At 37.5% G+C, this 14906-nt stretch overlaps 1 protein-coding gene across 1 annotated transcript; it reads right to left on the bottom strand.

Annotated features, from left to right (window-relative positions):
- Positions 1-9878: 9878 nt before the first annotated feature.
- On the bottom strand, positions 9879-10805 carry LOC149203944 (uncharacterized). The gene is made up of 2 exons (XM_089400275.1): positions 10346-10805; positions 9879-10090 (listed from the first exon to the last, which is right to left on the bottom strand). Exon 1 carries the CDS (start codon positions 10772-10774, stop codon positions 10361-10363), a length of 414 nt encoding a protein of 137 aa, XP_089256401.1. The 5' UTR covers positions 10775-10805; the 3' UTR covers positions 9879-10090; positions 10346-10360.
- Between the last annotated feature and the right edge of the window lie 4101 nt (positions 10806-14906).

Genomic DNA, 14906 nt, shown 5'->3' with positions numbered 1-14906 from the left:
CTAAAGCATTGTTTATGATTCTTCAGCCTATATCAGCACGTCGCTTTAATCCCAAAGCATTGTTTACGCTTCTTGAGCCTATATCACCTCATCGCTTTAATCCCAATGAGGTGGTGACTTCAAATCCTCAGGAACAAGTCTACCTGGTCAACCATCAATGGAATTTTAGCCTTTTATATCATATCACAATTATTTTAAATAGAATATTCTTTTTTTACGTATAGAATATCTAGAGCATAATTTTTACTTATTTCATCAAAAATAAATTCTAAACTTTGGTATATTTTAAATAATATTTCTATAAAATAATGATTTTAAATAAAACATAATAATTTAATTTTATATATGAAATATATAAAATATAATAATAATTTGTTCATGGTTCGTGGATGGTGATGAGGTGCAACTTTAAAGCACTTCAATCCTTTAAACTTTGGTATATTTTTAATAATATTTTTATAAAATAATGATTTTAAATAAAATATAATAATTTAATTTTATATATGAAATATTTAAAATATAATAATAATTTGTTCATGGTCTTGGATAGATGATGATAAGGTGCAACTTTCAAGTACTTCAAGTCTTGGATAGATGGTGATTGGGTGCAACTTTAAAGCACTCCTTAATGTGAAGGGTTTAACTTTAAAACATTTTTTGCTGTAAAGTACGGGGTCTTGAATAGATGGTGATCAAGTGCAACTCTAAAGCACTTCAAGTTTTGGATATAGAGATGATGAAAATGTAATTGTGCCAAGCTTACAAAATATGAAATAAACTTTAAGCTTTAATTTAGCATATTTATAATAATAATTCTATCACATATAATTTTAAATAAAATATAATAATTATTTTAAATATAAAATATTTATTTTTTAAATCTAAAATATCTAGAGTATAATTTTTACTTAACCTTAACTTATTTCATCAAAATAAACCTTAAATTTTGATGGGTCCAGCCCTTCTCTACACTCGACAAACCTTAATAAATGGATATAAATTAATATGAATGATTTTGGGGTTGATTAACTGTGTGATTAGATTAGTCTGTGGTTGATTACAATGATTAACAGAAATTTTTACTCCCAGTCTTTATTACTCGTACCAGCTCCGTTGGATGTTGGACATGTGTCCACTCCTCAATAATCACACTCCCGCCTTGGTTAATGATCCGCAAACCCTATTCTCCTGGTCATTTGTGCATCGTTCTATTGGAGGTCGAGGGTTTTACTGTTTGGCTCTTCTGGTGTGATTATGCTACTACTGTCGTTTTGGCTCGGTCTTGTCCTGAATATCTGCTCAGCTCCACTGGTTGGTAAGGATACACTATTCTGTGCTATTTTCTCTTGTTCTTCTGCCTCAACACTTTGATATACTCTGTTACTTTATGGAAACATGTTTGTCTTGAAGGATTTTCAATTTCTCTATGTATAGTCTCAGCTATTTGTTTCGCTGAAATGTAGCGACTATTTCTTATCTTGGTTTCTTTAAATCAATCGTTCTCAAAATTTCACTGGTCATGTTGCTCTGTTGTGTTGGCAGGTTATGGTCTTGGGGGTTTACAGCTTCGGTTTCTTCCACAGCAATGAAGGTAAGCTACTGTTCTATCCCATCATCGCTTTCCACTTGTTACGTTGTTGACTGACTCAATCGCTCCTTTGTGAGTAGAGGGATGCTTGGGTGACTGCAGCCTCGGTACTCTGTCTCTTCACTGGTAAATCCCAAACCCTCAGCTTCCGATATTTTATTTCCTCGGTTCTTCTCTTTCTTCCACGCAGCACTTACACTCTGTTTTGGTGGTTTTTGTCGCAGGTGGGTTCACTCAGGAGGACCTGGCTTCTGCTATGTCGCGTGTTGGCAAGACCCAGGTAGGGTTGTTCCTTATTAACTTGTTTCATTCGCTTGCCTCTGTCGTTGCTGGCTTAAAACATGGCTTAGCTTGTTATTAGGCACAGAATCTTCTGTCTGTTCGACGTAATGTAACTAAAGTCCTTAGACTTGCATTATTACAGTTTTTGGGTTGTGGCTATAGGGTTTACAAGCTAGGGTTTTTCAACCTATTCTCTATTACGCACTTATAGGACTTGAATAGTGTTATTTTCAATATGGATTGTAATGTATTTTAACAAAGATTATATGATTACTCTTGTGAATAAAAGTAAGGATTCCGTTCTTGGGAAATACCTGTGTTGGTGGCTTTTTTTTTGTCCTTACTGTCTGGAATTGGTGCATCGTCCAAATTCTTCCTTTGCTCGTTTGCTTTAATTGTTCTGGGACTAACTGTCCACGCTTCTATGGTTTCTCCAGTTCTTATTTTTATAAAGTATTAGTGTCTGCCAGCCTGTTAAGTTAATGCAAGTAGAAAAGAAACACATATGCTCTATAGAATAGAAATAAAAGAACTTGCTTCTATTGTGTTAGCAACCCAACATGAAAGACTATAATTGGACAGCTGTGGGATGTTTAATGTAACTTATGTGTGCTCAGAGACTTCTATTATTTTTCTCTTTTCAAAAAATCGAACCTGTTACAATGCATTCTGTCTCCTTTTAAATAATTTTTGGAACACAGTTTCTCTTAACTGCTGTTAGTTACATTTTATGGTTTATTTTCAGTTCTAAAACTGTTTATTTTCCCTACGCTATGTTCTGTAAAAGATAACATGATAAATTAAAACAATTAACTACAACATTTTATTTTATCTTTCTAAATACTACTTCTCTAAGAAATTAAAATAAGGTTCACTTGAAATTTCCTCCTCAGTCCTCTCAGAGACCAAATGACCTTCTGTCATGATGATCCCCTTTAGCTAGATGCTCTTGCATCAGGCTCTGGGGTAATAAAAAGTCATGGCTCCGTTTCGTGAGCTCCTCCACAGAATAACCTGCCTTCTGTATCTGTGTTGCGTCGAGCCACGAACTATCCTCGAGAGGATGGTTCTTCCAGTTGACAAGGTACCGTAGATACTTCTTCCTGCGAGTTTGCTTGGCCACCTGTGTGTTGAGAATCTTCTCGATCTCATGGGGTTGAGCCGAAGGCATTTGCCTCACCCAAGAACTGCCTTCAACTTGGGTGTCCCGTTATGGCCGTACCACACTATCATCTTTAGGGTTGGTAGTATATGGGAACAGGTCTGCCACGTTGAAAATAGGTGATATGCCTATATCCGGTGGCAGTTGTATTTCATAAGCGTTGGCTGAGAATTTACACAGAATTTTATAGGGACCAATCTTCTTAAATTTCAGCTTATTATATGTGCCCTTAGGAAACCGTTCTTTGCGTAAGTGTGCAAGGACTTCATCCCCTACATTAAACTGCACTTCTCGTCGCTTTAAATCTACCTGCTGTTTATATTTCTAACTGTTGTCCTGCAACTTTGATTTCACCTGCTCGTGTAGATCATTCATTGCTTTGGCAAAATCTTCCCCATCAACACTTCTCTTTTCCAATTTTCCCAGATCCCGCAACTCATGTACTCCGTGAGGATGCATGCCATACAGGATCTGAAATGGACTGTGCCCGGTGCTGCAGTTTGGTGAATCGTTATAAGCGAATTCTACTTGAGCAAGCGCACGATCCCATAACCGTGAATTTTCTCCAGTCAGGCTCCGTAGCAGGTTCCCCAAACTCCTGTTCACCACTTCCGTTTGCCCGTCAGTCTGCGGATGATATGCAGAGCTGAAATTCAATTGTGTATCCAACTTCTTCCACAGGGTGCGCCAAAAGTGTCCTGTGAATTTCACGTCCCTGTTGGAAATAATAGATCTGGGTAGGCCATGCAATCTGACAATCTCAGTGAAAAACAGGTGAGCTACGTGAGTGGCATCACTGGTTTTTCTACAAGGGATGAAATGTGCCATTTTCGAAAACCTGTCTACCACCACCATCACCGAGTCATAACCTCGCTGTGTTCTAGGCAATCCCAAGACAAAGTCAATGCTGACTGAGTCCCATGGTCTACTTGGAACAGGCAGTGGTGTGTAAAGTCCTGTGTTTTGACTGTGTCCTTTCGCCAATTGGCAGACTTTACACCTACTCACATATTGTTGCACATCCCTTCGCATTCTTGGCCAGTAATAAAAGTGTCTGAGCTGATCTAAAGTTTTTTCTATGCCGAAATGTCCGGCTAGACCTCCACTATGCTTCTCCCAAATAATTATTTTTCTCATCGAACAATCAGGAATACATAACTGTCCCCCTTTAAACAATAGCTTCTCCTATAAATTGTAGTCCAACCATGGACTATTGTTCCTCAGCAAGGGATTCTGACAGGCTTCATAAGCCTCTTTGAAATCTGCATCAGTCTGATACAAGTCTTTCAAATGTTCAAAGCCCAACACTTGTATCATACTTTCCTATAAGAGCAAGGATTTTTTGCTCAACACATTTGCCACCTTGTTGGCCTACTCGCTGATGTGTTTCAACACAAAGGTGAAACTCTGCAAATATTCGACCCACTTGGCATGCTTATGATTCAGTTTATGCTATTGCATCACATATTGCAGTGCATAATTATTAGAAAATAAAACAAACTCACTTCCCAACAAATAGTGTCTCCAATGCTTAAGTTCTTGGACGACAGCATAGAATTCCTTGTCATAGGATGAATACTTCTGCACGCTCTCGTTTAATTTCTCGCTGAAAAACGCAACAGGTTTGTCTTCTTGGCTGAGTACAGCTCCAATCGCTGTACCGCTTGCATCACAGCGAACCTAGAAAAGCTTATTAAAATCTGGTAACCTTAAAATTAGTCTTTCTGTAATTTTCTTCTTTAGGAGCTGAAAGCTTTTCTCTGCTGCCTCGGTCCAACGAAAAGGTTGACTTACCTTTTTTATAGTGTCCAACATAGGCGTGCAGATTTCACTGAAATTTCTTATAAATTTGCGATATAAGCTTGCTTGCCCATGAAAACTATAGACCTCAAATAGGATTTTCGGGGATGGCTAGTTAATGATCGCTGCAATCTTTTCTAGGTCCATCTTCAACTCGTTTTCTGCAATTACAAAGCCCAGATAAACCAGTTCTCTTTGTAGGAAAGTACATTTTTTCAAATTTATCAACAGCTTATTCTACTGCAATTTCTCCAGCACACTTCGAACATGTCGAAAGTGTTCCTCCTTAGTCTTGCTGAAAATTAATATGTCATCAAGATACACTATCACAAACTTTCCAATGAACTCTTTCAGCATTTCGTTCATCAGTCGCATAAAAGTACTAGGGGCGTTACTCAAACCGAACGACATGACTAGCCACTCGTACAACCCTTCATTAGTCTTGAAGGTTGTCTTCCACTCATCTCCTTCCCTGATCCGAATCTGATGATAGCCACTCTTTAAATCAATCTTCGAGAAGTATGCTGCCCCACTCAGGCAGTCCATCATATCGTCCATCCGTGGCAGTGGAAATCTGTACCTAATGGTGATCTTATTGATGGCCCTCGAATCCGTGCACATTCGCCATTCTCCTCCTTTCTTGGGAGCAAGAACTGTTGGTACTGCACAAGGGCTCAAACTCTCCCTTATCAGCCCTTTATCTAGCAACTCCTGCACCTGTTTTCTGATCTCCTCATTATCTTTGGGGCTCATCTGATATGCTACCTTATTTGGTAGACTTGCTCCAGGTATAAAGTCGATATGATGACTGATACTTCTTTTGGGAGGCAACTTGTCTGGCAAATCGTCAACTACAATATCACTGAACTCCTGCAGCATTTTCTATATTTCTGCAGGAAAATCAGACATTTCTGTGTGCAATAGCACTGTCTTTGCTCTCCTCACAACAGCATAGCTCACTTCACTTTCCTCAATCTGCTTCAAAAACTGTTTTCCACCCATTAGTAATGCTTTCGTCCCGCTTGTTTCTGTTGTCTCCTCCTCCTTGATGGGCACAAGTGTGTGCTTGATCCCATCTTTGACAAACTTGTAGCAGTTTGTCTTTCCATCATGCACTACCTTCCAATCATACTGCCATGGTCTTCCTAGCAGTATGTGACACATGTCCATTGGCATAATATCACAGATAACTTTGTCTTTGTACCTGCCAATGTGGAACTCAACTTCACACTGTTTGTCAACCAATAGCTGATGGCCTTTCTACAGCCATGACACCTTGTAAGGGGTGGGGTGCTTCAGTCGCTTCAAACCCAACTTCTCTACCATCTCGGTGGCAACCAAATTATCTGTACTCCCACTGTCGATGATCAACTTGCAGCATTTCTTGTGCGATTTGCAAACTGTCCGGAATAATGCTTTCCTTTGAGTTTGTTCAGTTGTTTCTTTGGTTGGTTTCAACAACACTTTATTCAAAACTAAGGCTTCCCCTGTTTTTGGTACATTTTCTGCTTCTTGGGGCAGTGCCTCTGCTTCCTCAGGCTGTGCAACAAACGTTCCTCTCTGGCCAGCTTGTTCCGCTTCAGGGCATTCAAAAGATCTGTGCCCCCATTTGTGGCACCTGTAGCACTGATAGTTAGCTCCTCTACCTCGGCCATTCCCTCTTCCTCGCTGATATGGCCTGCCACCTCTAGTGCTGTCTCCTTTTTCTGTTGTTCCTGAAGCCTTGGAGCTGCTGCCCTCTTCACTATTACTAGAAATTCGTCCTCTGCCGGTTCCCTGTCCTCTCCTAGCATTTTGTTTTCTGGTGATCTTCTCCTCTGTCTTCACAGGGCTCTGGTAGGCTTCCTCTATATTTTTTTGGGAAAGAATGTTAATTTCATCCAATATTTCTAGTCTCAAACCATTTACATACCTTGTTGTTTTCTCCGGGGTGTCCTCTGTGTAACCAGCTCTTAAATTTACCCAGTAGAATTCTTCTGTATACTCTCTCACTGTCATCCCTTTTTGCCTCAAATTCTGCACTTGCCGATGCAGTGCAATCTGGTAATCCTTGGGCAGAAATCTGCCTTTCAGCTTGGCCACCATCCTTGGCCATTTCTTTATTGGCAACTTGTTCATCCTTCTTCTTTCCGCTTGGACACTGTCCCACCATAGGGCTGCATGTCCTTTCAACTTCGTTGCAGCGAACTTAACTCTCTGGTCCTCACTGACCTCTTCACATTCAAAATACTTGTCCAATTCGCTGATCCAGTCCAATAGAACTTCTGTGGACAAGCTGCCATCGTAATTTGGGATCTCTGGTTTAGGCTTGCTGCTAGCCAATAGGACCGACCTCAACAACCTCATCTCCGGCCCTTCTTCATCCGATCCATCTGTTGTAACTATGGCTTCTTCTTCACTGTCATCTCCCACCTCTAGATCGCTTCTCCTTCCTGCTTCAACTGCCTCCAAACGAGCAGTAAGGATCCTTATTTCTTCTCTCAGTCCTTCATTTGCTACTCTGCACACACCTCTCCCACGGCCTCGTCTTCCAACTTCCATGTCTATCCTGGCACTTTCAATTTCCTGCTCTGATACCACTTGATGGGACCAGCCCCTCTCTACACTCGACAAACCTTAATAAATGGATATAAATTAATATGAATGATTTCGGGGTTGATTAACTGTGTGGTGATTAGATTAGTCTGTGGTTGATTACAATGATTAACACAGATATTTTTACTCCTGGTCCTTATTACTCGTACCAGCACCGTTAAATGTTGAACATGAGTCCACTCCTCGGTGATCACACTCCCGCCTTGGTTAATGATCCGCAAACCCTATTCTCTCGGTCATTTGTGCATCGTTCTATTGGAGGTCAAGGATTTTACTGTTTAGCTCTTATGGTGTGATTTCACTGTGTGATTATGTTGCTACTGTCGTTTTAGCTCGATCTTGTCGTGGATATCTGCTCGGCTCCATTGGTTGGTAAGGATACGTTATTCTGTGCTATTTTCTCTTGTTCTTCTGCCTCGGCGCTTTGATATATTCTGTTACTTTATGGAAACATGTTTGTCTTGAAGGATTTTGAATTTCTCTGTGTATAGTCTCAGCGGTTTGTTTCACTGAAATGTAGCAACTATTTCTTATCTTGGTTTCTTTATGGTCTCGGGGGTCTACAACGTTGACTTCTTCCACAGCAATGAAGGTAAGCTACTGTTCTGTGCCATCATCATTTTCCACTTGTTACGCTGTTGACTGACTCAATTGCTCCTTTGTGAGCAGAGGGACCCTTGGGTGACCGTAGCCTCGGTACTCTGCCTCTTCACTACTAAGTCCCGAACCCTCAACTTCCAGTATTTTATTTCCTCGGTTCTTCTCTTTCTTCCACACAACACTTACAGTCTGTTTTGGTTGTTTTTGTTGCAGGTGGTTTCGTTCAGGAGGACCTGGCTTCTGCTATGTCGCGTGCTGGCAAGACTCGGGTAGGGTCGTTCCTTATTAACTTGTTTCATTTGCTTGCCTCTGTCGTCGCTAGCTTAAAACATGGCTTGGCTAGTTATTAGGCACAGAATCTTCTGTCTGTCCGGCGTAATGTAACTAAAGTCCTTAGGCTTGCATTATTACAGTTTTTGGGTTGTGGCTATAGGGTTTACAAGCTAGGGTTTTTCAACCCATTCTTTATTATGCACTTATAGGACTTGAACAGTGTTATTTTCAGTATGGACTGTAATGTATTTTAGCAGAGATTATATGATTACTCTTGTGAATAAAGTAAGGATTCCGTTCTCGGGAAATACCTGTGTTGTTGGCTTCTTTTTTTTGTCCTTACTGTCTGGAACTGGTGCGTTGTCCAAAGTCTTCCTTCGCTCGTTTGCTTTAATTGTTCTGGGACTAACCGTCCACGCTTCTATGGTTTCTCCAGTTCTTACTCTTATAAAGTATCACTGTCTGTCGGCCTGTTAAGTTAATGCAAGTAGAAAAGAAACACATTTGCTCTGTAAAATAGAAATAAAAAACTTGCTTCTACTATGTTAGCAACCCAACATGAAAGACTATAGTTGGACAGTTGTGGGATGTTTAATGTAACTTATGTGTGCTCAGAGACTTCTATTATTTTTCTCCTTTCAAAAAGTCGAACCTATTACAATGCATTCTGTCTCCTTTTGAATAATTTTTGGAAAACAGTTTCTCTTAACTGCTGTTAGTTACATTTGATGGTTTATTTTCAGTTCTAAACTGTGTATTTTCCCTACGCTATGGTTTGTAAAAGATAACATGATAAATAAAAACAATTAACTACAACAGATTGTTTTATCTTTTTAAATACCACTTCTCTTAGAAATTAAAATAATACTAAAAAAAAAAGAAATTAAAGTGTTCGCTTGAAATTTCCTCTTTAGTCCTCTCAGGGACTAAATGACCTTCCGTCATGATGATCCCCCTTCTGTCATGACGATCCCCTGACTAAATGACCTTCCGTCATGATGATCCCCCTTCTGTCATGACGATCCCCTTTAGCTAGACGCCCCTGCATCAAATTTTAATTTGGACTATTTCTAATAATAATTCTATCGCACAATAATTTCAAATAAAATAAAATATAATAATTTAACTTTACATATAGAATATATAATTTATTTTTGTGCTTAACTTTAACTTACCACTCCATCAAAATAAACTTGAATTTTTAGCGTTGTCTATTTTTTATAGTGTTTTCATAACTTTGAAATACAAAATAAAAATAATAATAATAATAATAATAAATAAAAATAAAAACGGCTTCTAAATTCTCAACATATAAAAATTTGGCTTCCAAATTCTTTTTTTTATATAATATGTATGATTAACGAGATCGCTTTATCTTAGAAATATCATCTCGTTAATTGTAAACCACAAAATGCATCTTGAAACATGATCTCACTAATTGTAAACCACAAAACAAAATGCATCTTGAAACATGATCTTATTAACGTACAAACACAAATATTTTTCTCCTCCCCATCTCCTTTCAAATTTGTTGCCCAGACTTCCTTTCAGAATGGGCCATGCACAAAGATATGATGATCTATACTTCATCAATTCTTACTCCGACTTGCATTATTCAGATTACCGGGAACTCTTTACTAAAGCGGATTATAATTCCTTTCTATCTTTCAGTAGCTCTGTCGCCAATTTCCTTTTCTGGACCCCACGAATTCCCTCGAAAGCTAATTTTACTAATGCCGTCTATAACATTGTGAAGGCACATCCCTACAACTCCAATAATAAAGAATCACCTGTAATCAAAACCAATTGAACCAAGAATTATCTGTAAACAAACCCTAAACCGAATAGATTCAGATGTACAAGCGGCAAACCCTACCCAATAATATGCATCCCCTTTTAACACAATTTGGACCGAAAGGAGATTATGGCAATGAACTCATATAGTCAGAAGGCATCCATGACTAAATAGATGCCATACAGAGCTCTCACACTTTAAAAGCTTTGCCCAAATCAATCAGGCAAGTCCAGGATGTATACTCATATACCTTCAAATCTTTTATTCAAAGCTGGTCAGGCCACAGGAAAGTACCCATGGCGTAATTCCGCTTTAACGCCAAATCTCCTCTGATCGGCAAACCGTATTCGTGAAAAAGATTATCCAGCTTCCACTCCGGCATTGATTCGTAATCGGCCTTGGAATACCGAGGATAATCCACCGGCATCTGAAAAACGCAGCGCTCGTCTCCCCCTCCATTTCTTGAGGAAAAGCCCTCAATTTCATCGCCATTTAAAGAGCCTGGAAAGGGCTTTTCCAATTCCAGGGCCTTGGCTTCGGCCTCCAAGGCAGTTGGACTCCTTTCCCATCGCAGCAGTTTCTTGCGTATATCTTCAAGCGAACAGACGCGCCAGAGGCCGCCGCCGCGCGTATGCTTTTGCTTTTCATTTACAGCGCACCGCATGTCTGTGACAGGCATTTTGGCAGATTCAATGATCGCTAGGTATTCAACTTTGCAATAACAGAAAGCAACTATGAATATATATATAGACACGAGAGGATGGTTGCGTGGAGGGAAAGGCCTGTGAGTTGGAATATTCGGGAATATTGGGAAATGTTAATTGTGCCGCACGCCGACGTTTGGTGTTTCGAGAAAGTAGGTCGTCTACTGTCCATCTTCGTCGCTACTGACCTACTCTGTATGCCACGTGGTGGAATATCAACAAGCCACGTTGTCTTCCTAAAACTAAACGTAAGGCTCCGCTTGAGTATCGGGTCGTCACTCACAAGTGTAATTGCCTCCTTCCAGGATTCGGGTGGCACAGTCTGGCCGGACATTCCAGAAGCTTCTAGTCTCAGTGTTGGTATTTATTTATTTACATGTAAATATTATTATTTAAGTTGGAATTTGATGATAGATGAGAATTTTAGTTTATTCAAAACATATTTAATAAATAAAAATTAGGGAATATATTTTTAATACTTAAAAAAAATCGGCATATGAAAAAGTTTGGGATATTAAATTTATATATTATTACATAGTTGAAATTTAAGATTCTAAATTTTTTTTGTTAAATTTTAAATAAAATTAAAAATATATATATATTTTTAAAAAAGCAAAACCATCTAACCATTAGATTACTATTTTACCGAAAATTATATATATATATGTATGTTTAAGTATTATGATGTAGGTTATTAATGATATAACATACACTGAATTTGTTGGCGTTGGAAAACCACCAAGCAATACGCTCATTGTGGATCCCTTTAGTGAGTATTACATTATTGACATTAATAGTCACTTAGGGGAGAATCAATTTATTTAGTTATTACTTTTAAGGGATGGGTTAAATGCTTTGTGACATATTTGGGATAATTTGTGACACAATTATTATAAGTTTTTTTTAGGGACTATTTAACTATGGACCTCATGATTTTGGTTGATTGTAATAATTTAATTTAAGGTCATAATATACCTATAAGTCAACTTGTGTATGAGATCTTTTGGTTAAACTTACTCAATGCTTTTTTGGTACACATGGGTATAACAAAGTGACATGCTCACTATAGATCCATCCTATGACTAGGGCACCATGGACTTTTTCTAGGGTGGTGGGTCCATGTTTTTTAGTGTTATTTATTTTGGGTGTCTTTTGTGTATTCGAGAATAAATGAGTGACATGTTCACTATAGATTTTTGGTGAGTATTGCATTGTGAATCTTGTTTATTCTAGTGATTTCTATGTAAGAATCAATTCAATGACTCACTAGTGCTGGAGGGATGGGTCATTGCTTTTCAATGTAATTGTTTTAAGTTTTTTGTTTTTTCATGGTAATCAAATGATACAATTCTTTTCTATGTGAAATTGTAATTTTTAGTTATTTAAATTTTATTTTTGAATGCATAAATAGATTTAATGCCTTGAAAACTTTTGAGATATTCAAATTATGTAAACTACATGGCTCAAACTTGCAAAAAAGAAAAAAAACAAACAATCAACGTACATATTCGATTCTATTCTTTTGTTAATGGCTCATAGTGTGGCTCAGGGCGTCGTACTTTGTTGCCTCAGAGGTATTTTCGTGCTCTATTTCTGTTTTCATATTTCTCTTTCATGGGTTTTTAAAGTGACCATGCTTTGTCATTGGTCAAGGTTGTAGACTTTTTGGCTTTAAGATTCACAATTTTTTCATGATGTCTTGTTTTTTTTAAGGTACTCTGTTTTTTGGATTTTTTTCTTAATCTTTTTTTCTTTGTTGTAAGAACTTTCATGTCTATTTCTGGAAATGCAAAATTACACTAACATAGATCCATCTTAAATACGGATTTAACACGAGTCGAGAGGGATCCAATTTCTTTCATATGCAATTTTTTTTATGAACGGACATTATTTAAATATTTTGTATAATTTATTATTTTTCTTTTTCTTTTTTAAATTTTTTATTTAAATCAATATGAGTAAAATTTCAATTTTAATAGCGAACAAAAAAAAATTACACATCACTAACATGTAAATAAACTTCTCAATTTACAAAATTATTTAACACCACTATAATTACCCATAATAAAATTTAATTTAAATCCATAAAATTATTAAATATTGATTCAACTTGAGTTGGAACACATTTTATAACGTAGAAAGACAATAATCTTTACAATGCAAACACACTCTCTCACACACAAACAATTTTAAAATAATAAAGTTTTTACAATAATTTAAATAAATAAACATAATTTTAACAACAAATTTCATGATTTCAACGCTTTGAATTTTCATGATATATTAAAATATGGAAAAAGAGTCAATTAGAGTGCCCTGAATGATAATGTAATCTAGCCCATTATATTTTCCGAAAAACGTAAACGTGAAATTGAAAGCTAATATTTTATGGAGTAGTCTAATAAGGCGGAGGAATTGCCCGGTTTCCGTCGCCGCCCGGAAAAATCTTCAGCTCTGGCCCCCAGCAATTCCTCCGCCCTCCGCCACCCTCCGCGAGCTCCGCCACCTTCCGCATTAAAGTCTACGTCTGACAGGAGCCCCGATTTCCATCGTTGTCTTGCCGCCGGGAGTTAATTCACCTTTCAATTCGAATTCGGTTTTTCCGTGGGCTGCTCCTGACCAATTCGACCCGGCACTCCCCTGCAGTTCACCAGGTCACCAGAACAGGCGGAAAAGTCACGGAACGGGCTCGACTCGTGCCTGCAGCTCACCAGAATAACAGAAAACTCACTCCAACACTCTCTAGCTCACCACTTGCACCACCCAGGCGACAAATAGGCAAGTTCGACACGTCGAACCCACTCCCTGGTTATATATGTATATAATAGATACATAAACAAATTCTCTGTGCTCCCAAACACCGTGTAGCCTGCAAAAACACTTGTCCTCGAGGTCAGAGGATGTCCAATTATCTCATTTATTAAATGTGTGAGTTGCACCCACCAATAATCTACAAAGGATGCCTAAAGAAAGTAACTGCGTTTGCATATGTGTTGAAATACTTTCTTCTTCTGATGCGGCTTGTATAAAAAAATGGTAAAAAGTTTTCTTTATCATAGAATAGCATAGCGCTATTTGATGCCATTCAAATAAATCTCAGAGAATGCGTTGGAATTATAGATAGCCCTGAATGCCTAGAATGTAACTGCATTTGCATCTGTGTTGAAGGTATAGTCCCCTTAAGAACATATCACGTGGATTGCTTAAAAAGAACTAAGAACAAAATTGCCAACCTAAACATGAAAAATAAGTCATTCTGGATTTTGAACTTTTGTGATCGCCATTCTGGATTCTGAAATTTTGTGATTTCCCAAAAGATTAATGGACCAGTGACACACCACTGCAGAGCTTGAACTGAACTTTAACAGACCTACTTTCAACTATTTGCTCCATAGTGTCTGTTCATCAATTTTAGTAAATGTTGTATCATCTAAGTGTTTCCAAGTTTTTATACTTGTAACACCTTGCCATGTTTTTTCACCTTTTTCAAGAGTAGCCATAATCACTCTGGCTCGTCTTGACCATCCTACTTTTCCATAAGCATGGTAGCCAAATCCACCCCCATAACATAGAACAATGTAAACTTTGAAACGGGAACTGATACTGTTACCCGTTTTGTAGAGATAACAAAAAAGTGACCTGATTTTGAAAATGGGTGATGCAGAACACACATGTTTTTTTTAGAGCATAGTTTTTGATACTTTTTTTTTTTTTTTTTTTTTTAATTTTATTTTTATGTACATTGCGTTTTAGAATGGTAGTGATTTTCATGCTGATTTAAAAAAGTGGTTATTTTGCATCAGATCCTTTTTTTAAAAGACCTATTTTTTGACTTTAAATTTTCTAATGTATGAAATGTAAATAATTATTTTGTAAATTTAATAATTTTGAAAGTGGTCTTCTTCTTCATATTTTCTTGTTTTTATTTTTATGTTTTTTAAGTGAGGTTTTTATTGATTTGCATATTTAAAGAAGAAGGTCGATATTTTGCATTTTTGATATTCTACATATTTATACATTGTTAATTAAATTTTCAATCCACATGAAATAATTGTCTCTTATAAACAAATACAAAAATATATATAAAAAAGACAAAATTAAAAAATA

This window comes from Pinus tabuliformis, chromosome 2_1 (assembly GCF_031772625.1).
Source record: "Pinus tabuliformis cultivar Carrire ecotype Pingquan chromosome 2_1, CPIR1, whole genome shotgun sequence".
NCBI classification, from domain to species: domain Eukaryota; kingdom Viridiplantae; phylum Streptophyta; class Pinopsida; order Pinales; family Pinaceae; genus Pinus; species Pinus tabuliformis.
The sequence above is the reverse complement of the archived record's forward strand: the minus strand, read 5'-3'. Positions and strand labels throughout refer to the sequence as shown.

What these genes read in the sequence shown, in the direction of transcription:
- LOC149203944 (XM_089400275.1), bottom strand. Translation starts at nt 10,774, where the DNA reads ATGCCTGTCACAGACATGCGGTGCGCTGTAAATGAAAAGCAAAAGCAT.